The sequence below is a fragment of the Hemitrygon akajei genome, chromosome 7 (assembly GCF_048418815.1).
Source record: "Hemitrygon akajei chromosome 7, sHemAka1.3, whole genome shotgun sequence".
Taxonomy (NCBI): Eukaryota; Metazoa; Chordata; class Chondrichthyes; order Myliobatiformes; family Dasyatidae; genus Hemitrygon; species Hemitrygon akajei.
Genome location: NC_133130.1, coordinates 68,869,052 through 68,894,003, shown reverse-complemented (window position 1 = coordinate 68,894,003; position 24,952 = coordinate 68,869,052). Strand labels below are relative to the sequence as shown.

Sequence of the window (24,952 nt, the reverse complement as noted above, 5' to 3'; positions counted from 1 at the left end):
CATTCAGAACTGGAAGTGAATCAAGTTCAAGGCAATGAGCAACAGAACAAGAGGCAAGATTATTGTGTTTTGGAACAAACAGGTTCTAAAGTAATTTTAAGATAATCAGATTGATCAAGAAACAGCCTCTGATAGGTAGATGTCTTATCATTCAGATTTCAACAGCACTGGTAAAGTTATAAAATTTCATTTGCAGTTAGCTTGTGGGGATTGTCTTTCAACTGTTGCATTTCACGTGGGGAAGATTATCCTGTAAACCAAACTTAGGATCCCAATAAGAATAAAAATACAAGATGGTATGTTGGCTTGATGACTGCAGCTTCAGTTGGTGCTGATGAGAAAACTTGGTCTCTGATTTTGAAAGTGTACAAATTGCAGCCGAGTTAGTCTCCTCTCTTTTCCATCTCCTCAAAACAACTCTCCAAAACCTGCTGAATCCCAGTTAGGGTTTCTACCTTTAAGATGAAAATCACTCCTGCTCTTACCTAAACGTGCTATTAGGATGAATAACAAACTCATCGGTGTGAGCTGTCTTCGAATGATCTTTTCGCATCGACGCCTCGGCGCCCTGGAAAGCATCGGGGCCAGTGTTGAGTCCCGTTTTCAGCTGGGGAGTCGTTGGCTTTTTCCAGTGGGCTTCGGCCCAGCTTTTTCTGGCGTCGTTGGACCTGTGAACTACCTGACCCTGACCTTCTACAGGCGCATTCTCCAACTGCTCCTCCATAGTTGGCAAGCGCCAAAGTCACGGCGACCTGATTTACACTATTTCAGATGGGACGTCTTTATCAGAAGGAAAGGTAAAGCAGTCGTTGGTAACGTCGTTATATAACGATCCCGACCTGTATTCACCACATTCAAACGCCTAGGCGTGTGACGTCACTGCCCATGGTAACAGTGGCCCGAGATGGAGAGCTTTAGGGTGTTGGTAAGTTTTCAGTACTTTTCCTTCAAGTTAGTATTCGATTCTTTTCCCAAAGTCGCCGTTGAATTTTCTATTTCTAGTCTTGCCAGTAGTACGTACCGGATCATTACTTCTCTCTGCTTGAAGTTTTTTTTTATGCTTTCTCCCCCGTAATGTGAGATTTGTTGTCTGATATTAAGGTCCTCCGCCAGCGGGAGTATGCTTTATTCGTCTTGGTCCCTTGTGGTTTTGAATATTCCAAGCATTTAAAAAATATTCTCTGCTTTAAGAAGAACAGTTCTACGTCTCTGCTTAGATGACACAACTGAAGCCCCCTATACCTGAAGCCATTGTGGATTTCTATCCATTTGTGAAAACAGCATTGGTAAGAGTGGATGATTGTCTTTATGTTATTTCTGTTTGCCTCTTTAGGCTGTTCGCTTTGTTAGGTACGTAAAATAATCCCAAACAATTAGCAACTGTTACTTTGACACATTGATCCTGAAGTCACGAGGTGTTAAAATACATTCTTGCAATCACACTTAAAGTATTAAGTAACACACAGAAAGTGCTGGTGGAACACAGCAGGCCAGGCAGCATCTATAGGGAGAAGCACTGTCGATGTTTTGGGCTGAGACCCTTCGTCAGGACTAACTGAAAGGAAAGAAGAGATTTGAAATGGGGAGGGGGAAATCCGAAATGATAGGAGAAGACAGGAGGGGGAGGGATAAAGCTAAGAGCTGGAAAGTTGATTGGCAAAAGGGATACAAGGCTGGAGAAGGGGGAGTATCATAGGACGGAAGGCCAAGGGAGAAAGAAAGGGGGAGGGGAGCACCAGAGGGAGATGGAGAGCAGGCAAGGAGTGATTGTGAGAGGTGCAGAGAGAGAGAAAAAAGGGGGTAATAAATAAGGGATGGGGTAAGAAGGGGAGGAGGGGCATTAGTGGAAGTTAAAGAAATCAATGATTTCTCTAACTTCTGTTAATGCCCCTCCTCCCCTTCTTACCCCATCCCTTATTTATTTGTTTGTTTGATTGTTTGTTTATTTATTAATTATTCCCCCTTTCTCTTTCTCCTCTCTATCCCATTCACAATCACTCCTTCCCTGCTTCCTTCTCCAGCTTTGTATCCCTTTTGCCAATCAACTTTCCAGCTCTTAGCTTCATCCCTCCCCCTCCTGTCTTCTCCTATCATTTTGGATCTCCCCCTCCTACTTTCAAATCTCTTACTATCTTTCCTTTCAGTTAGTCCTGGCGAAGGGTCTCAGCCCGATACGTCGACTGTGCTTCTTCCTATAGATGCTGCCTGGCCTGCTGCGTTCCACCAGCGTTTTGTGTGTTGCTTGAATTTCCAGCATCTGCAGATTTCCTCGTGTTAAAGTATTAAGTGCCACTATCATGACCCTCCTCAAATTTCCAAACACTACACACACAATCAAATCAGCTTTGAGGTAATGCAGATGGTTTGGAATCAGAATGCAAAAAGCAGTAAATACCTGTCTGATATTTGATTAAAAATGTGCTAATGTAGTCGTTGGATGCACAGTAACTCTTCATCTCATTCCCATTCTGACCTATCTGTGTGTGGTTTCCTAAACTGCTATAACAAAGCTCATTGTAAGTTTGAGATACAACACCACATCTTCCTGAGTCCTGATGAAGGGTCCCAACCTGAAACATTGACTATATCTCTCCATAGATTTTGCTTGACTTGCTGAGTTCCTCTGGTTTTGTGGGTATTGCTCAAGATTTCCAGTCTGTGGATTCGCTTGTATCACACAGATGTCCATGCACATTATAACCTTCTGGATCTGAGTCCCAAGTTAAAAGCCAGCAGAAAATCCCCACATCTAATTCTTTTGTCCCACCTCTCTTTAATGCACATCCTTGGCTACTCCAGTTTTACAAACTACCATTCTCATATGGTATGGGAAGAATCATGCATTCAAACCCCAGACTTGCAGTATAGAAACAAGCTGACACAAGTAATTTCTAGAGTAAAGTGGGAAGAACCAATCTAGTTGCAACGTTTCCTGTCATATCAGGTCTTAAATTAACAGCTCTTAATGGGAGCTTCTGCTCATAGTGAAGCTAAATTTCTTGACTTAAACAATTTTGGCAGAATGGATGAGGGAGCTGTTTGATAGTTTGGAAACCCACAAAAACTCATTTAAACAAACAGAGATTAAAGATTATCCTGTCAGCACTTTTCAATTCTTTTTAACGACAGCCTCATTGGCAATACTGTTTTAATTCATGCCAGGCATTGTAAAAGCAATTCCATTTGGCTGGTATCCAAACAGCATCTACTACTTGTGTAGTAGGACTATAGATTGCAATGATACAGATTGGAAATTAAAACATGTTTTTATGCACATATCAAACAAGCAAGTGATTTTTACCTAGGTGTCAATGATCATCAACCGGGTACTTGGTCCTGACACTTAACCCGGCAAATAAAACATAACATCAGTCACGCGTATAATAACTACACAAGTTGTGCTCCTCACATATCTTCTCAGAACATAAATTTTTGACACAATATTTGAAACTTCTTCATTGACAAATCACAGTTATGACTCCAATGTATATGTAAAATTCTTTTTTTTTTAAATCTTTTTTTTTCTACAAACAAAAAAAACAGCACATCCACAAAAACCACGACCTTAACAAAATTAAATTAAATATTGAGCAGCAAAAGGGAGAAAAATATAAAGGCAAAAGTAACCATACACAGCAGAGGTGCACCACACCAATAAACCTCAGTCCTCACCCCGTAAGAAAGTTCAATACAGGGCCCCATATCCTTTCAAAAATGTAAAATTCTAATGTGTAGTTGTTCACATATTGTAGTGCAATCTCCAAACCTTAGTCAGAACCCAACTAGTTATTAGTATTAAAGAAAACACAACAAAGGGAATGAAATACAAATTTCAGACAAAGTGTTTGGATGTCACTAAAATATCTGTAATAAAAGTTATCAACATGAGTGCAACAAAGTTAGAAGTATTTTGAGTTTTTTGGGGTGCAGTAAAAAAAAAAAGATGTAAATCCATTAAGGTTATCTGATTGTTTGAAAATCCTAATGGCTTGGGTTTTTATGGCTCACTGGGATATGATTTTCATGCCCTCTTTAAAACACTGGGGTCCTTGGTTCTGCACTTGAGCTCATTTCCCACGCTCACATTAAAGTCTCTAGGACTGGAAAGAAAGAGGGAGACAGCCAGCATATAAAAGGGTGTGGAGCAAGAGCTGGCGGGATAGCTGAATTTGTGTGAGAGAGGGGCAGGTAGGTGAGGTAGGGAAGTGGGAATGATGTAAGAAGCAGAGAGGTAATATGTAGAAGTACAAAAGGCTAAAGAAAATGGAATCTGATATGAGAGGACAGTGCAGTGAAGGAGGTGAGTTGAGATGCAGAACCAAAGGGAGGAAGGTGTGGGTGATGTGTAGATCAAGAGGGGAGGGGAAAGAGAAAAGGTATTGGGGCTGATGGGGTAAGTGAAAACAAATGGGGGGGGAGAAGAGAGTGGTATCAGAAGTTGGAGAAATCAATTTTCATGTCTTCAAGGTGAAATATGAGGTGCGGTTTCTCTTTCTTTCTTTTTCAATCTTTTTATTGTTACCAAGATAATGAATATACATAGTGTTGGTACATAATTGTTAAAATTACATTGCCAACAGAAAACATATATAATTACATATTCAGTTAGTGCAAAGGAAATAAACCTCGCATGGATGTTCAAAATACAAATGTAAAGTTAACAAAAAAGAAAAAATTGAGTTATCCAAAAAGACAAAAAAAGAGAAAAAACCAAAAAAGAAAAAAAAAGAAAAAAATATATATACCCCCCCAAAAAACTAACCTAATCAATACTAAATAAGATAAAAAGAAAAAAAAACAGAAATAAGAAAGAGAAACATGGGCTGTTTATAACATCGAAAAATAAACAGGATCATTAGTGTCGCCAACTCCGAACCTCCCTACATATATTAACACAGAAATAGGTTTGGAAAGGGGTCAACTCACATCATATGAAAGTGTTGAATAAAAGGTCTCCAAGTCTGATCAAATTTTGGTCATTTGATTTTTAAAACTAAAGGTATTTCACGATTTTGTGATTTATTTTTGGATAATTGTTTCATGTCATTTGAACAATTATCTAATAAATATAATTTACCTAGATCTCATTTTTTTTTAGATATTTACAAGTTAGAAACTTTTTAAATACCGTCCTTCCTACTTTCCCGAATATATACTCTATGGATAATTTGGAAAATTTTTTAGATTTAACTCCTTTGCAGAAGGGTGCAACAGCATCTATTTATAACATAATTATGAAAATTTGTTCAGATGTATCTAATAAAATTAGAAATGATTGGGAAAGGGAACTTAAGCTTACTTTACCTATCGAAAAATGGGGAAATTTTTTTTCAATTAGTTAATTCATCCTCTATATATGTTAAACATTCGTTGATACAATTCAAAGTAGTGCATAGGGCTCACATGTCTAAAGATAAATTAGCTCACTATTACTCTCATATAAGTCCAATGTGTGACAGATGCCATTCTGAGACTGCTTCTTTAACTCATATGTTTTGGTCATGCTGTTTCTCTAATCTGTGTTAGGCTTCATTTGGCAGTAGAGGAGGTCATGTCTGTGTGGGAATAGGAAGTGGAATTAAAGTGGCTGGTCACTTGGGTCTCGCTGATATAGAGGAGGTCATACCCTGAGCGCTTTACGTGATAAATGACACCTGTGTATTCACAAGTGCAGTACAGTTTCACCTGAAAGGTCTTTTTAATGCCCTAAGTGATAGGGAGGGAGGATGTGTAGCAATAAGTATAACACTTATAACGTTTACTTACTATAAGTATAACATTTGCAGGGAGAAGAATTAGTGGAGAGGAATAAGCAGACAAAGGAGTCACTAAGAGAGCTATTCCTTTGAAGGGAAGGGAAGAGAAGGTTGTCTGCTGGTGTAATTGCATTGGAGATGCCAGAGTTGTGGAGGATGATAATTTGGATATGGGGGCTGTTGGGGTGGTAGGTGAGGAGAAAGAAGACTTTATTCATTTCATTTCTGGGGGGAGGGAGTGAGGGCTGAATGAGAAAAGGAGTGGGTAGGGCCCCACTGATAGTGAGGGATGGAGCCCTGTTTTCTACTCAGATATCCTGAAATAGAAAGACATCATGAGAACAGTTGCAGCAGAGATGGAGGATCTGAGTGAAGAAATAGCATCCTTGCAAATGACAGGGTGGGAAGAGGTGCTGTCGAGGTAACTGTGAGAAATAAATTAATTTGTAGAAAATGTTGGTGGATAATCTGTCTCCTGAGATAGAGTTCAAGAAGGGGAGAGAGGTATTGGACCTGGACCAAGTACATTTGAAGGCTGGATGGAAGTTGGTTGTGAAGTTGATGAGATCGACAAGTTCCACGTGGGTGCATGAAATGGCACCAGTGCAGTTATCAATGTAGCAGAGAAATATTTGAGAATGTTGCCAGAGCAGGTTTGGAACATGGATTGCTTCACCTATCCAACAAAAAGGCCCATGCAAGTGCCCCAGTTATACCTGTACCTTTGGTCTGGAGAGAGTGCAAAATGCCAAAAGAGGAGTTGCTGAGTGTGAGTACTAGTTATGTCAGAATTGTGTCTGTTATCCAGAGAGACGCGGAGTCCTTCCTGATGGGGGATAGAATTATACAGGGACTGGGCACCCGTGATGAAAAGGAGGGTGTCAAGGCCAGAGAACTGAAAGTCGTTGAAGTGGTGAAAAACATGTGAAGTGTCGTGGATGTAGCTAGGAAAGGACTGAACCAGGAAGGACAAGATGGCGTCAGGATATGAGGATATAAGGTCAGTGGGGCAGAAGCCGGCATAAACAATGGGCCTACCAGGGCAGTTAGGTTTTTGGATCATGGGTATGAGGCTTAAGGAACAATGAAATTGGAGACTGCATACAGAAGATTTTTAGAGGTTTTGGTGTGGGAATACATTTCCCTGCTATAAATAAAAGTCATAGTTCATAACTTGTCAATAAAAATAAGTAACAAATACACAGCATTTCTTAATTATAATTGAAAACACCAATGTATAAATCACTTGAAATGTAAGGTTCTCTTCTATATTGTAATAGCATTACTTATTGAAAAGTCAGTCCAAGCAGGGCTTTGGTACTGCTGAAACAATGAAGTTATGCTGCAAATGTTTTTTTAATATTTTGGCTGATTCTAAAAGCAGCAGGAAAGCCCTTTACAAATATTCTAAGGGCATTCTCTGACTTTGAGGCAAAATTAGATTATTTTTAATATATTCTTGCAGAAATACTCTCAAAATGAAACATGGTCAATTATTATAAATAGAATCTAATTATTGATTTTTGTCACTCAATTGAAAACTCTTCTTCAGAAAATTTTGCTCAGTTCTAGTTATCCAGTTATCTGAAGGATTGGTTGGACTAAACTTGGAAAGTTGGGTCATTAATTCAGAGATTTAGTGGTGTGGCGAAATTCTGAGAATTGAGTTTGTTTCTTCTAGGCTCTGGATATAAATAAACAGATGTAATTGAAGGAATCATTAAAATGCTAAAGCTGAGAAATGGTATAATGAAATAACCGAATCTGAACTAAAATTGCAAAACAGCTGTTAAGTACAAAATAGACAAAAGTGTATCTTTTTTCCACAATTGTGAAATAATTAGCTATCAGAAGTACTGACATGAGCACTGCGAACTTCTGTGGTGTGCCATAGAGCTTTGGGCTTCTAGGTTTCTCCAGCACCTGTGCTTAATAATTGTTGTCTTAAACCCTCGTGCTTTCTGTTTAATTCTGTCAAGTTAATTGTGACTTGCTCGGGTTTTCTGCTTTCTGTAATTATTTATTGTGGACTCCCGTTTAGTGCTCTTCACGGTGTCCTTGTGTTTAGAACTATTTGTCAAGTAGTGTCACTTGGTCGTGCCACCGATTTTGTTGAAATTCCTCTGTATAACCTCTCGTTTCCATCTCTGCATGGGAGTCTGCCGTTCATTCACAACTTGGTTTAATCGTTTTCAGTGCACACCAGGACAGGTCTCTGCAATCAATGGACCTAGCAGAGGTGCAACAGTGGCTTGAACATCAGTCCGTTGGAGGCGAGGGTGCCTGCTTTACTCAGTTCGAATCCCAAGTGTCCATTCTGAATGCCCCAAGTCTACGTTTGGAGCTTCTCCAGTCTTGTTCAAGATTTTTTTCAAGGTTCTCTGGGTTGACAAAGTTTTTTGGGTGTCCCTGGGTAAGCAATGTTTCCAAGTTATATGTAACATTCTTTCTTATTTTTTCTTGTGTGTGGGGGGAAGGAGGATTTGGAGGCCAATTTCATAGTGCTTTTGTTTTTTTAATATGAGGAGAGGGGTTTTTGGAGGCTAATGTTGTTGCATTTTGTGTGGAGGTAGGAGGGTGGTGGTGGGGCGGGGGTTGATGATCATGTTGCTGTTCTTCTTTGTGCATGATTGGGGGTTTGCTGTTTCTGAACTTACTTCCCTGGTTTTATGACTAGCTGGAGAAGAAAAATCTCAGAGTTGTATGCTGCATACACACTTTGATGATAAATGAGTCTTCAAACCTTTATTTTGAATTTTCCAGTCCGGTCTCAAGAGCTTCAGATCTGACTTGGGTTTTTTCAGCCTCATCCTGAGTTTATCAGGGCTCCCTGGGCTGTCAGGTTCCAGTCTTGGGGAGGGAGGTATTCCCATGAGCTCAGCGGCGTGCTGTTGAGCATTGGGCTTCTGGGTTTCTCCAGCACCTGTACTTACTCCTTATTGTCTTAACTAGAGTCATTAAGCCCTCGTGCTTTCTGTTTAATCTTGTCAAGTTAATTGTGACTTGCATGAGTTTTCGACTTCTGTGATTAGTTAATGTAGATTCCTGTTGAGAGCTCATTGTGGAGTCCTTGTGTTTAGAACTATTTCTCAAGTAGTGTCACTTGGATGTTCTGTTGGAATTTCTAAGTAGAACCTCTTGTTTCCATCTCTGCGTGGAAGTCTGCGGTTCCTCACACCTGGGTTCATTTGTTGCCAGTACATTTGTGATGAGTACATCATGTTAAACTGAATTTTCCCTTTCAAAACAGAATTAAAAGCAAAAAATATGAATTTCTAACTTCACCATCTGAGGTACTCGGGCAGGTCAAATAATTGGTTATTGCAGAACTTACTCACATTTCATTCCCCTAAATTAAAAAGCCCAGAAGGCAAAGCTGGATATGATTTCCCAAAACCTCTCTGGCATATACAAATGAGAATAGGTAATATACAGAATATAACGTTTGGAGAGTCCACTTACCCACTGATAAATTGTACATGTATCATTTTATTGTGGAAATGAGCTGCACTGAATCCCTACTGACACAAAGCTTGAGCTTAAGTTAATATAAAAATTCTTGTTGAGATGCTCTGAGCAAAATGACCTTTGCTATCTTAGTCTTTGGTAGGGTACTTGAGCAATGGCTTAATTTCTAAGTTTCTGTATTCTCCAAGTGTGTACAGTTTCGACAACAATTTTGAATCATTCAGAAAACTCATTTTGGAAAATGTTAAATGCAAAAGAAAAATGAAAGTGACTTTGGCATTTTCAATAGTGATTTTAAAAAAAACATTTTAAAAGGCAATGTAGTCTCCACATAATATTATACCAGGAGGGGGCACAACTCTATTTCATAACTGCAAAGCATTCATTATGAATGTATGCTAATTCAGCCATACAAATTTTTCTAGAACTTTCCAAAGTATCCACAATCCATAAAACAAATTTTCCATAAATACGTATTTACATTTAAATTGCTCACTGTGGCCTGTGTAGTCACTGTATAAATGCCAAAATTGTTTCAATATATTATTTTAATTAGTAAAAGATGTGACAGGGTAATTCAAAGAGCCAGAATAACAATAAAAAAACTCACAAAGAAAAGAAAATCAAAAGATATGGTAAAGGTTAAGATGTTAAGAAGGATCTTAAAGGAAGGGAAACAGATGGAAAGGCAGAAAAGTTTATAATTTCTCAGCATGAAGATGGTTGAAGGCATGGCAACTAACAGTATCACACAGCAAGTGCAGAATGCTCAGGAGGGCAAAGTAGAAAAGAAGGGAATTTTTTAGTATGGAGGCATGGGTGTGGTGCAGTTTTAAAGCTATTAGAAATCAGTAAAAAAGCTAGGGCAAGGCAATGGAAGGATTCAAACATTAAATGCAATTAACTATAAAGTATAATTTAGAAAACTAGGTCTGAATAATGCACAGATTCAGCAGCAAATTATTTTGATTGTAATCTAAAATAATGTCCCTCATTGTTACCTAATGTTTTGATATTAGCCCTGTCACCCCCATTTTCCCTGGCCCTTTTGCTTTCATTCCCCAGTACACACAGACTCTCAAACAAAAGCAACGAACAAAGTCAGGGGACAAAACACCTTGAGAGGATCATTTATTAACACTTTGTGGGAACTTGTTGAAAGTGACTGTGTAAAATACTCAAAGGTAAACAAATTTGGTTTTGTCTGGTGAGTGTTGCTTCAAGCAAAAAAAAGGAATAAAGTGAGTCATTCTGAATAAACTCTTATCGGGCTTCCAGCCGAGTAATCAATACCCGTATCTGGCGAAAAGACCAAGATGAGTTTATTCGTTATATATGCTTGGAAAGAACCTGATCCTTTTTTTTTTTGAGTCATTCTGGATTTTGTTTTAACACAAAATGGACACTGAGGTAAGACTTTATCTGATTCTATTTTAAAGCACAGAACATTGAAGTTAGAGGACAGCGACTGATGAGAGCACATTGAAGGAACATTATTGTTTTCACACCTTGTTACAAATATATCATGGACTTGTAAAGGGAATTCTAAGTGAAAAAATAAAATTTTTAATTTTACAACTTTCCATCTTTATTTTAAAATGTAATCAGCTTCCTAATATTTACTGGGGACTTAGACAACTAAATTCTGCACTGATTACAAGTTCCATAATTCCTAAAGATGCAAAGTCTTTGTACTAATATTGGTCACCCATGACAAAAGTTTCATTGTAATTCCCACTTTTAACATTATGAATAGTAAGTTTGTGGATGGCCCAAAAGGTGGGATATTTAGGTTGGCATTTAAATAAGGAAGGCATAGAAGGACACGGGCCTAGTGTAGGTAAAAGGAATTAGTGCAGATGGATAAAAAAGATGAGGTGGGCTGAAGGACCTGTTTCTGTGCTGTACCACTCCATGACAATGACATTGTATTAAATGACAATTGGAAAAACAAGCATTATCATATAGATAATCATAATGAACAGTCATCTGTTTCAATTGATAAGCACACAAGCATATTTCATAACAAATGATATCACATGACTTCCACTTGCACAGATGGAACAACTAGAAAATATACGTCTTTTAAATTTGACAGCAGTCTGTCATCTGCTGAATGTCTGATGTAAAATTTGTTTGTAGGCCTGTTTGTAAAAGTGTATCGTCAAAACTGGATTATGAACAGCTTGTGTATTCATGTATGAAGCTCAAAACATTGACTTTTTTTACCTAAAGATGAGAATGTAACTGAGCAGTAGTAGCACTTTACTCCCTACAGCATAATTTTAGTAATACGAATGCCATACTGCCCTACAGAACCTATCCCACTTAACAACTTCGACATTCTTGTGGCCTTCAGCCAGAGGCTGGTGAATTTGTGGAATGTATTATCACAGACTGCTGTGGAGGCCAGGTTGTTGGGTGTATTTAAGGCAGAACTTGATAGGTTCTTGATTGGACGTGGCATCAAAGGTTATGGGGCGAAGGCCAGGGAATGGAGCTGAGGAGGGGAAAAAAGCCATGACTGAATGGCGGAGCAGACTCGATGGGGCAAATGACCTAATTCTTTTCCTGTGTCTTATGGTTGTATGGTCCTATTTCAGAATAATATTTGAAAATTTTGTTTTAGCTGTTGCAAATATAAGGAACTAAATATTGAATCTTCAATTCCACTTCAAAAAAAGTGAATCTTTCGTAAGAATAAAATGATTAAAGTGTTATCCAAATGGCAGACACTGTCTGATGTGTCTTGCTAAATGTACCTACTCTGAATTTCCTGGAAACTTCATTTGCTAGGGATGAATAAAAACATGTATGTTAGACAGGTAAAGATGAAACTACAATTCCCAGAATGCACTTTGAATACTGCTACAGTTTAAGCCACAACCATTAGTTTTGGGTGGAGAGCAAACAAGACACCAATTGTAAGGGAGCAAAGAGCAGGTTAGTACAGCAGCTCAACAGCATCAATGGCAAACTGGCTTGTGAATGAAGCTCCAAAGCTCACCATATTAGTAAGTTTCATGTTTGTATTTTTAAATTGATAAATATATCTTTAGTATAAAATCGATGCTATAAAATTTTGTGTTTTAAACAATTTATTCACAAAATAAGCAGAAATTTCATTGCACTACGTTAGTATTATTTAATTAGTTTGACAACATAACTGCTCTCATCTGTTTAGGAAAACTATTTCAGATAGAATATAAAGCTACAAACCAAACTATTAAGAAATGCATGTAAGTTACTGAAAAATAAAAGCTATGTGTTCACATCTTTTTAGACAGTATTATATCCAGTTGTCCTTTATTTGCTTCAACAAATTGTGTACAATTTGAAGCTGATTGCTAGCATCTCATAATGAGAAATACTTGATAGATTAAGCATAATTGACTAAAATCTTCTTTACTGTAATTTTCTTACTCCTCACAATTAGCCAGTGAAAATAATTAAGATTATGTCACATAATATTGTATGTCATTATTTTAAATCTGTGGAGTAAAAACTATTTTTCTTGCAGTTGATGTGGTTGGGAGTCAATACTTTGCTATTTGGCTACACTTTCTACCTGTATGAGTACGGGGAAGCCTATATTTATACACGTGCACTTCTTGGAGTAAGTAAAACTCTGCTGAAATTTAATTATCTTTAAAATTACTTTTATTTTATGAGTAAGCTAGAGGTATCTTTCTGATCTTTCCTATTAGTCCGCACTAGCTTGGTCAAGAGCATCTGCCACATGTCTCAACTTAAACTGTTTCCTGATACTGCTGCCAATCAGTCGCAATCTCATTTCATTCCTGAGAGGATCATGCAATGTATGTGCTATTTCTTTAAAGTATCCTGGGGTTAATACTACTTGAGATGTATTTTTACCCGTTACCTATGTTATTGTTAAAATTAGTTATCACTTCATCTGTAATGATATCCATTTAAATGTTCGAGTGTGAGAAATTCAATATGATGTCTTATACCTTTTTAAGTGTTTTGTTTTGGTTGCAATGCTAAGAAATTATTAAAGCTGAATTGTACAAACTAATTAGACTAATTTGTAAGTTAAGAGAGTCAGTTAACAACAGAGTAAGTTAACAAACAAGAAAGAACTCACATTTGAATAATATCTTACATACTCCGAAATGGCTGAAATGCTTTCCTCTGTTCTAGAAAGAGATTTTGCTTTTCCTTTGTGTGAACTCCAATCATCCTTTTACATCCCAGTGTAAAGGTAATGTGCAGTAAATAATCTGCTGGAAGAACTCAGTGGATTGAGCAGCAATTGACTGAGAAAAGGAATTGCCAATATTGTGGGTTGAAATCCTGCATCAGGATCATTCCTTTGCACCCACAGGTGCTCCTCAACAGATTGAGTTTTTCTGGCAGATTGTTACTCCACATTCTAGCATCTGTAGTCTCTTGTGCCTCCGTAAAAAGTAAGATATGGATTACACTACATTCAAAAGAAATTACTTAAAAATGTATCCTTAATGTACTAAAGTGTCAGCTTGGATGATCTGCTTAAGTACCTGGTGTGGTGCTTGAATACATTGCCTTCAACTTTGACGAACAGGAGAATGTAAAGCTGATAGTGGTCATGTCAAATATTTTCATAAATTATTCAGTTCCAGTTTATAATGAACCCTTTCAATATGTAAGAACAATGCAATGCCTGAAGACCAAATGCCTTCTATGTAAAGATGAGTCTGTCACTCAAAAAATACCCAGTGTTTCACAAGTGCTACATCCACCATTAATCTATCTACATACATCCAGATGCAATGTATAACTCAACTTAGCAAAATGTAAAGAGTACCATTTCTGTTCCTAGATACAGTAGAAAAAGTCATAAACACCTGTGGGTAGGAATTCAATAGTTTTACTCCATCCATTGTAATGCTTAAATTGACTTTTAATAAGTGGCAAGACAAATGAAATCTAAAGCGCTCTCCAAAACTGGTAGCTGTTTTTGTCAGTATGTAACATTAGAAATGGCAATATGACTTTTTCTTCTCCAAATGAACATGGTTGTCTTACCAAAAAATTATTGCAAATTAAGCTGCAGTAACTTTTTGATGAGACAACTATGTCCATCATGTTATTCTATGTAATATTCATAAAATGGATGCCAAATTACTTAATTTTTCTTTAAGAGTGTGAGAGGTAGATTAGAAAATTATAGATCTCCTGATTTACTTCCTAATTTGGAGCAATTAATAGAATAGTTTGTTAAAGTGAGGGTGACAGCTCTTGGACAAATTTAAGCTGATTAGAGAGTACCAATAAAGTCTTGATATGAACAACTAATGTTTAATAAAACTAACTGAAATTTTACCTGAGTAATTAATGTAGTGATGGGGTACTGCCTGATCTGCTGAATATTTTCTGGTAGAACATCTTTGAATATTATTTATGTGAACTCTCAGAAGACTCTGTAAGCTAGCTAAGTGAAGCAACTTGTTGACTCGAGCAGAGAACTGATTAGAAGTGCAACAAGAGATGGAGATAATACATCAAAATTGTCAGCATGTGTGCAGTAAAGGATTCATGCTGGATCTCAACTCATTTTCTTTACAAATAATTTAGATGAATGAACAAGGAGCAAAATAACTGGGTTTATTAATGACACCAAGTTTGATGGTACTGAAATTACAAAGGGATATCATCAGAATAATTCTGTAGGTAAAATTGTTATAGACAGACTTCAATATTAAAACAATTGGGAGACTACCCACCTTAGATCTGAGAAATATTGAAGTATTTTGTTGATGGGAGGTGTGAGGAAATCAGGAGGAACACAAAAACTTAGTTTTAAATCTAGAAATCTTTGTGCAATAAGGCCATAGACTATCCAGGGTCACCTTCAAATGGGAAGTTTCCTTAAAAGGCTTGGTAACGATTAAAGTGCAAGCTTTACATGTCTGCACTTTGGGGAAGCCAGCATTACAAGCAAAAAATAACTGCCCCCTGTCCCTGTGTTTTTCTCTCCTTGCAAAGGGACTTCAGTGACATTTGCCACTCAGACTGAGATGTAACGAGATCAACTGAAGTAACCTGGAATAATCCAAAGGTTCAGAAGTGTGATTGTAACTTCATTCTCCAAAGGCAAAGCAGTTCCAGTGAACATGTTTGTTCATAGGTGTCAGTTAGGAAGAAGACAGCAGTTTGAATGTTTTAAATAGTGAAGTTTCCAGGGAATCAGTGTTAATAAAATATGGCTGTTCTGTGAATAGATAAGAACTGTCTTTTTTTTTAAGGTCAATGAAGTGATAATCTCACTGCAGATGCAGTATTCATGTTGCACTAGTTTTGGGGGAATTTTACACTGGAAATAAAAATCCCACTCTGAAGTCAGATAAAAATTCAGCTGAATTTTCTGAAAGTCACTAACGCACCCAGAAGAGTCCATATGATTATAATACCCCCAAGTTAAACCAGTATTTAATTTTATAATTTTGAGCAATGTATTCCAATTGGCTAATTTCTGTTTGGGCTTCTTATCCCAGTCTTGTAGAAGTAATATTCGAAGGCAGCTGGATAAAAACATTGGATTTCATCAAGTTGTTGCCTACATGATAATCCTACAGACAGGTGAGGTATTTGACAATTACCAAAAAATTCATTTGTAGGTGTACTAAATAGGTGCTGTAATAATGAATTACAACCTGAATTAAAATGATTTGCTGGTGTTGGTTTGTTTGTTATCTTGAAACTTGGTCCTATTGCCCATGTGTTTCTCCTGTCCCTGCATTACATTCAATTGCTGTAAAAAAAAAAACACCCACTTCTGATGCATTACCTGTCACAGTTCTGAACTTTGTCAATGATTTGTTGCATTAGTAATAAAATCCAATAGCATTTATTCAATACTTATGGCATTTATAGTGAGGTAGGCGTGGAGCAGGGAAGATACTGCAACAAGAATTACAGATCCTCGCTTGGAGTAAGAGCAATACAGCATGGATTTGGGTGGATGTAGATAGGGTGAGTGAGCTAGGACATTTTTGGGATGAGAGAAGACTTGATAGAGGTGTACAAGAAAATAAGAGGCATAGATCGAGTGGATAGCCGGGGATGTTTTCCAAGAGCCTAATACAAGTGGCCATAATTTTAAGTTGATTGAGGGAAAGGGGGGAGGGGGGGGAATATCAGAGGTAAGTTCTTAACACAGAAAGTGGTAGGTGTGCGGAAAGCCCTGCCATGAGTGGTGGTAAAACAAGATACATTAGGGACATTTAAAAAGGCTCTTCGATAGGCACATAATGATAGAAAAATAGAAAGTTAATAGGAGGGAAGCTGTAACATTTTGTGTACTAAAGTGTGCTGTGAAGTATGTTGGGTGTATGGAGCCGTATCTTTTCAAGATTACGAAGTCTGTTTGCTATAGTATGAAGCAAATCAGAGTGCCATAATTCTTTCTTTATGGGAAATTTGCAAATTGAGCAATGCTAATAAATAAGTATCTAGGTGTCTGTCTTCTTCTCAGAGGTTACTTTGAATCTGCAGCAAAATGCTTGACTTTGCAACAAGAAATCTGGGATGGTTTGTTTTTAAACCATTAGACCGTTGTGTATGTCTATTTCAGTTATTTAACTACCAAAAAAGATGTAAATGAAATATTTGTTTTCCATCATTTAGTTATTCATATAATTGCTCATCTGTTCAATATTGAACGATACCATGAAAGCTATTCACCTGCTACCAGAAACTTACTGACCCGGCTTTCTAGTATCGGGACAAACTCCAGTGAAAGTTACCTCAACCCCATCAGAACATATGACACGGTACGTTGCCTCAAAATTCAATGGAAAATGAAGAAACAGAATACAAATTTCTACAACTTTATCACTCATTCAATTAAATGGCATCTTAATTTCTCTTACAGTCTTGTTTCTGCCCTTTATTCACAAATATAGATTATTCGTTTTAAGTTTATTGTGCAGCATCTGCAGAGTAATATTAAAACTAGTTTTACAAACATTTGTAACTAATTATCAAATTAATGATAAGATTAGCTGATAGAAACAGTATGTGACCTCTGCTGGATTTTGCAATACTGTTAGATCCTTGTTTCATGAAACTGATAATGAGTTGATTTACTTTAGCGAAGCTTTTTAGCAAAGTAAAGTCTTCTAAAAATTTATAGTTGTGTAACTTTCATCTACATCTAACTTTTCTGAAGTGTCAGAATTTATCCAGCAGTAAATTTTCTATCAGTGACACGGATAAAGATGCTTCAAATCACTTTGTCAGTTACAGATTTCTATAAATTTAATAGAAATTGTAATCAATTTGTTAGAGTTTAACAATTCTACGATCAAAGAAGGACTAATTATGAAAGTATTATCATAGAATAAAATGTATTGCTCTTGCTTCTTTGCATTTTCTGGGAATAAACTAAGTTTAAAATGGTGAATCTGAATTATATTCAATGATGCTTCAAACTGAATTGCATTTCTAAATTCTCTTGAAAAGGTGAACAAATGAAAGAGATCAGTTGAAAAAGTCAATCATCCTCATTAAAACCAGAAACACTCGGGGGGGAGGGGGGTACTCCGCATCTTTGCACAGGAAGGCAGTTAAAGTTTCAGCTCTTTGTGACCTATCAATAGAACTTAGAAAGATAGACATGCCCAGCAGGCAAGTCAATGTACGTTTGTAAAAAGGAAAAAGAAACAGCAGTCTTGATATAAACAGAAAGAAAGAGCAATTTATCTGAAGTTGGAGAGATCACCATCAATTCCAGCAGCTGCAGTGTGCCAGTAGAAAGATGAGGTGGTATCCCTCAGGCTTGCATTAAGCTCACTGTAGCAGTGTAGGAGGCCATAGGATGGTGAGAATCGGAGTGTAAGCTTTGAGTCACTACTGCTGACTGATCACAGTGTTTTGCATTTGGTCTCTCCAGTGCAGAGAAGGCCACATTGTGAACGCTGAATGTATTAGGTTAGATTGGAAGAAGTGAAAGTGAATCACTGCTTCACCTGGAAACTGTTATTACTAGTTTATAGGAGAAATATATATAGAACTGTTATTATAGGAGAAAAGATGGACAGATAGATATTACATTTCTTCTGGTTGTATGGGGAAATGCCATGCACTGGTTAGTGGAAAAAGAAGAGTAAATTATGAGTCAGTAGAAATAGAAAAGTAAAGGGAGTGATCCCTTCAGTAAGCTGTGAGGGGAGAGAAGACAAGATGTGTGTGATAGTGAAATCATGTTGGGACTGGTGGAAATTGCAAAGGACGATCTGTTGAATGCATAAACTGCTGGAGTAGAAGATATTATCCAGGGAAACTCAATTCTTGTGCTGTTCAGGAAGAGAAGGGTTGAGAGTAGATATACAGGTAATAGGTGAGATCTGGTCAAGGGCTCATCCACTGTGGTACAATGGAAGTCACAGATGAGGCAGAAGACTTTACAGAGGGACCTGTGGAGAATGTCTCTTTGTTGGACCAAACCTGGTGAGGATGAAGGAACTGAGGGAATTGAATGGAGACCTTTTTGGACTTGTGGAGGAAGAAGAATAACCAAGGCAGCTATGGGAGTATATGAACTAGGCAAATGGCTGGTGGAGGGAAACTCCTTGGGCATTTGTTCAAGGAAGAAACAAAAGGGTCTCTGATCTCTTGATATGGGATGGAGGTGTTTATAGGGGTTATACGTACATGGTGGGATGAGCCATTTAGGATCAAGGACTGGACCAGGGAGAGAAAGAATGGAGTCAAGGTAGGGAGATGTACATTCAGTGGATGGTAGGTTAGAGTGAGGGAAGGAAATAGAAAAATCAAGGTAATCATTGTCCTGGTGACAGTTAGCAATGAATAGATTAATGAATGTATAAAGCCAGAGGAAATAATCCAGGTGAACTGAGAATGCTGGAGACAGCAGAAAGGATCCATAGTCTGGAAAATGAAATGTTTATTGTTACTCTTTATTAGACATAACTTATTTCTATCTTCTCAGTGCCAGGAAGTCTCCCAGACTTGATAACTCTTTCTCTTCCCATAGACTCTGCCCAATTTACTGAGTCTTTACACAAACAAGAGAAAATCTGAAGAATCTGGAAATCTGAGCAACACACAAAATGCTGGAGGAACTCAGCAGGCCAGGCAGCATCTATGGGTACAGTCAATGTTTCAAGCTAAGACCCGTTTTCAGGACTGGAGAAAAAATGCTGAGGAGTAGATTTAAAAGGTGGGGGAGGGGAGAGAGAAACACAAGGTGATAGGTGAAACCTGAAGGGAAAGGGATGAAGTGAAGAGCTGGGAAATTGATTGGTGCAAAAGATGTAGGGTTGGAGGAGGGGGAGTCTGACAGGAGAGGACAAAAGGGCCTACCAGGGATAAGGTTCCTCTTGTCCTAACCTACCACCCTACCAGCCTCCGCTTCCAGAACAGATTTCTTCACAACTTCCACCATCTGATAGATAGATAGATAGATAGATAGATACTTTATTCATCCCCATGGGGAAATTCAACTTTTTCCAATGTCCCATACACTTGTTGTAGCAAAACTAATTACATATAATACTTAACTCAGTAAAAAATATGATATGCATCTAAATCACTATCTCAAAAAGCATTAGTAATAGCTTTTAAAAAGTTCTTAAGTCCTGGCAGTTGAATTGTAAAGCCTAATGGCATTGGGGAGTATTGACCTCTTCATCCTGTCTGAGGAGCATTGCATCGATAGTAACCTGTCGCTGAAACTGCTTCTCTGTCTCTGGATGGTGCTATGTAGAGGATGTTCAGAGTTTTCCATAATTGACCGTAGCCTACTCAGCGCCCTTCGCTCAGCTACCGATGTTAAACTCTCCAGTACTTTGCCCACGACAGAGCCCGCCTTCCTTACCAGCTTATTAAGACGTGAGGCGTCCCTCTTCTTAATGCTTCCTCCCCAACACGCCACTACAAAGAAGAGGGCGCTCTCCACAACTGACCTATAGAACATCTTCAGCATCTCACTACAGACATTGAATGACGCCAACCTTCTAAGGAAGTACAGTCGCCTCTGTGCCTTCCTGCACAAGGCATCTGTGTTGGCAGTCCAGTCTAGCTTCTCGTCTAACTGTACTCCCAGATACGTGTAGGTCTTAACCTGCTCCACACATTCTCCATTAATGATCACTGGCTCCATATGAGGCCTAGATCTCCTAAAGATCTGTAACGGGATCCCACCACCAAGCACATCTTTCCCTCCCCTTCACTTTCTGCTTTTAGCAGAGATCGCTCCCTAAGTGACTCCCTTGTCCATTCGTCCCTCCTGGTACTTATCCTTGCAAGCAGAACAAGTGCTTCACCTGCCCCTTAACCTCCTCCCTCACTACCATTCAGGTCCCCAAACAGTCCTTCCAGATGAGGCGATAGTTCACATGTGAGTCTGTTGGAGTCATATACTGTATCTCGTGCACCCGGTGTGGGCTCCTGTATATTGGCGAGACCCACCATAGATTGGGAGACTGCTTTGCCGAGCATCTACACTCTGCTGCCAGAGAAAGCAGTTTCTCCCAGTAGCCACCCATTTTAATTCCACTTTGCATTCCCATTCCGATATGTTTATCCATGGCATCCTCTCCTGTTGTGATGAGGCCACAGTTAGGTTGGAGGAACAACCTAATATTCTGTCTGGGTAGCCTCCAACCTAATGGCGTGAACATCGATGTCTCAAACCTCCAGTAATGCCCACCCCCCCATTCACCATTCCCCATCCCCTTTTCCCTCTCTCACCCTATCTCCTTGCCTGCCCATCGCCTCCCTCTGGTGCTCCTTCTGTGGTGAACTACATATACCTGTCTGGACTGCTCCTGTGGCTCCTCCCACAGACCCCTGCTGACTGCTCCTGTGGCTCCTCCCACAGACCCCTGTATAAAGGCGATTGAGGCCTGAGCCCGGCCTCATTCTCCAGGATGTAGTGTTGTTCATTCTTCCAGTCAGTAAAAGCCGATATCTCGCTTCTTACGTCTCAGAGTGAGTTATTGATGGTGCATCACCTTCCCCCTTTTCTTTCTTCATGGCCTTCTGTCCTCATATCAGACTCCCCCTTCTCCAGCCCTGTGTCTCTTTCACTAATCTACTTTATCTACTAATCTACTCTAACCCTCCATCCCTCCCCCTTTAGGTTTCACCTATCATTTTGTGTTTCTCTTTTCCCCTCCCCCACCTTTTAAATGTACTCCTCATCTATTTTTCTCTCCAGTCCTGCCGAAGGGTCTCGATCCAAAATATTGACTGTACTCTTTCCCATAGATGCTGCCTGGCCTGCTGAGTTCCTCCAGCATTTTATGTGAGTTACTGAGTCTTAACCCCATTTCCCACTTTTTTTTAGATGTCCAGCTATCTGTAGTTTTTTTTTAATCTTTAAGGTACTGGATTAACAAATTAAATAGCAGAATAGTATTAAGGGGCCATATACTGTTTGACTGGCAAATGTTTGTTTCTATTTCCTGTGTTTTTACTATAAGTTTCATCAAATAAAATTGTGTAATTTCAAATGTATCTTATTACATAAGGTATTTAGCTTGAAAAAGATAGCAATTGTTACTTACAATGGGTGATTTTTGCCCATATTCATTGAATCCTCAATTAATTTCTAGAACCCTACAAAAGAACTCCTACGTAGTACAGCAGGAGTGACTGGCATCATCATTACTGTGACTCTTGTTCTGATGGCAACTTCATCTGCACAGATTATTATGAGGTCATTTTATGAAGTGTTTTGGTTTGCACATCATCTCTTCATTATCTTCTTTATTGGTCTCATCATTCATGGTTCGGGGTAAATGCATTTTCTACTTATTAAAATATGCCAGCATCTGACATGAATTGTCTACTTATTTATAGTTAATGAACAATGTGGGATGCAATTATAATTATAAATAAATTTTTACTACAGTTAAATTCATGCACAAAAATATGTTCATAGTACAATTAGATCATGCAAATTATGTATCTGTACATAAAAGCTTATTAGTTTATTTATAGTGCTGGGAAAGTTGTTTTGATAAATGCACCTTCAAGAAAAATGCGTACTGTGATGTCTACTGGGGTGAACTGGCTGCAACCAGCAGTTGCAAGGAGAAAAGGTAAAGGCAAAACCCTGCTATAAATTCAGAGTGATAGCTGTCACTACATCAATCCCTTAACTCTACGTAGAGTCTGATGAAGAAACCTGGTAGTGATGAGATTCCAAACATGAAAGGAAGTGCACCTCTGTGACATGGATGTTGCATGGATTGCAATCCAATTCATTTTAAAGAGGATTTCCAACCAGGAGATTAGGAAGAAATTTTAGTTATTTATTGTTGACCTAATAGTTTTAATTTTACTGGTCTTTAAATATTTTGTATTTACAATGATAATATATTGTTATTTTAAAATATAAAATAATTATTTTAACATAAGCACATTCTGAGTGTAAATTGTGCTGCATTCTAAACACATTGTTGTTAACATATTTACATAGAGGTAATCTTGTCCATAACAATTATAACTCTTTGAAAAACTCAGCATCTATAACATTGAGTACAATATGGTAGAACATAAATAGCCCGAATCTTAACTTGAAGGTCAGAATTAAAGAGTTCTATCTGATAGGTCTCTTTGACATTTCTCTTTGGAGCACACTGCTGCTTGAGGGAGATCACTGATATTCTCTGCTCTGGGAAAAGACAACTCATTTCCTTCTGCTTTGACCAACAGCAAGAGCAGTTGGATTCACAGAATTCGAGGACTTCCTAATTATGCAGGTGTTTTGAGGGCACTTCGTCAAAATCTGAAATCGCTCTTACCATTTTACTGTTCCTTCCAATTTTAAATCACCTTAGTAATGCCTTGCTAATCCTGATTTGGAAAGACCAGTACATGAAGGGGTTTCTGTTCGGAGTGATACTTATGTTAACAAGCCATCAAAAGTAGTATTGTTCACTCTTAAGGGAAGGAATTCTGTGGTTTAATGTAAATGATCAAAATACTATTTTAATTCTTTTCAACAAGTACTGTTTTATTTTCAAGGTGAAGAAAAGTTATGAGGAAAATATTATCATACTAAGGAAGAATTAAGCAGTTATCCATGATTGTTTTATGGATGAAGACATTTACAAAACCTGATTCATCTATTTCTATCAAGACTTAGGAAATACAGAAACCAAGTATTAAAAAAATATTACTGGAGGAGTTGCTGAGCTTGCAAGCTAATAATAGCAAGGACCTGATTGTTTACATTCCAGAGGTTTGAAAGAGATGGCTTTAGACATAATAAACATTTTTTATCATCTTCCAAAGTTCTACGGATTCTTGAATTGTCCTGGCTGGCAGTAATTATGATCCTCTCATGTTAGAACTAATGGAGAATTACTAACTTATTAGCCTAATATCAGTGATATAGAAATTACTGAATGCTCTGTTAAGTCTATAGGAATAAAACATCTTGGGGGGAAAAAAGGTAAGGATTGTGTAGAGACAACTATGATTTTCAAAGGAAAATCATCTTTAATGAATATGCTGGAGTTTTATTTTGAGAAGATTACTGGCAGAATAGTTGAGGAATGTGGTGTATTTGGATTTTCCAAAAACCGGTTCATCTTTGAAATTAGGAAAGACAGAATTTGGGATAATGTATTGATATGAATTGAGAATTGCTTATTGACAGAAAGCAAAATGTGTGAATAGTTTGTTCTCAGGTTGGCAGGAAGTGAATGCAAAGAGGCTTTAAAGGAATATGGGCAAGTTGAGTGGATGGCAGATAGAATATAAATGAAAAAAATGAGGTACACATAACAGAAAAACTGAGTATTTATCCAATGGTGAAAGGTGAGGGGGTACTGATGTTTAAAAGGACCTTGATGTGGTTGTGCATAAATCATTGTAAAGCAACTTAAGTAGCTATATTGTCCTTATTTACAAGAAGATTTTAATACAGGGCTATAAATTCTTACTGTTTTGGGCCAAGAGAGGCATACTTGACATTTGGTCTCCCTGCCTAATAAAGACGTCCTTGCCATTGAGAATATGCGGTGAAGAATCAGTAGGTTGGTTCTACGAATGGCTGCATGAGGAGAGATTGAGTACAGATGTAATGCAATCTCCAGAGTTTAGATAAGAGGTGATCTCATTAAAACCTAGAGAATTCTTAAGGGCATTAGAAGGCAAAATACAAGGAAGATGCTTTCTCTGGCCAAGGAACCTAGGAGCAAAGATCACACCTTCAAAGTAAGGGCTAAACTATTTAGGAGTAAAGCAATATAAAATTTCCTCTCTCAGACAGCAGTGAAACTTGGAAATTCTCTACTCCATCAGGCTGAGGAAGCTTGGTTATTGTGTGCGTTAAAAACACAGATCAACAGAGTTCTGGACATCAAGAAAATCAAGGGATGAGGGGATAGGATCAAAAGATGTTGCTGAAATATAATATCAGTCATGACGCTAATAAATAATGGAGCTGGTTCAAAAGGCTGGATTGTCTGCTTCTGTTCCTATTTCTTGTGTTCTGATATGGACATTGCTTTACCACAGCAGCCAATAGAAATTATACTATTATGTTATTAGTATGTAAGTCAGTTGGTAATTTATGAATTTTCTTCACAAAAATAATTAATTTACCTGCATTAAAAATAGTTAACCTAACCTTCAGCTAAATGTGTTTGGTGTCAATAATAACAAAATGTATTAAAAAGAAAATCCTGAAGTTAACAGTGGTTGAAGTAATTTTAAAAATTTTGGGAGTCGTGCATCAATAT

At 37.9% G+C, this 24,952-nt stretch overlaps 1 protein-coding gene across 1 annotated transcript in view; it reads left to right on the top strand.

Moving 5' to 3' along the window:
* The first annotated feature begins 1,226 nt into the window (after positions 1-1,226).
* LOC140730006 (NADPH oxidase 3-like) overlaps positions 1,227-24,952 on the top strand; it is a 35,968-nt gene continuing 12,242 nt past the window's right edge. Inside the window, exons 1-7 of the mRNA XM_073050164.1 lie at positions 1,227-1,286; positions 7,953-8,169; positions 12,745-12,840; positions 12,932-13,042; positions 15,725-15,809; positions 16,857-17,002; positions 21,812-21,993. Of these exons, the coding sequence (XP_072906265.1) occupies positions 7,981-8,169; positions 12,745-12,840; positions 12,932-13,042; positions 15,725-15,809; positions 16,857-17,002; positions 21,812-21,993 (809 nt within the window). The 5' untranslated portion in view covers positions 1,227-1,286; positions 7,953-7,980. The remainder of the gene's footprint in view (positions 1,287-7,952; positions 8,170-12,744; positions 12,841-12,931; positions 13,043-15,724; positions 15,810-16,856; positions 17,003-21,811; positions 21,994-24,952) is intronic.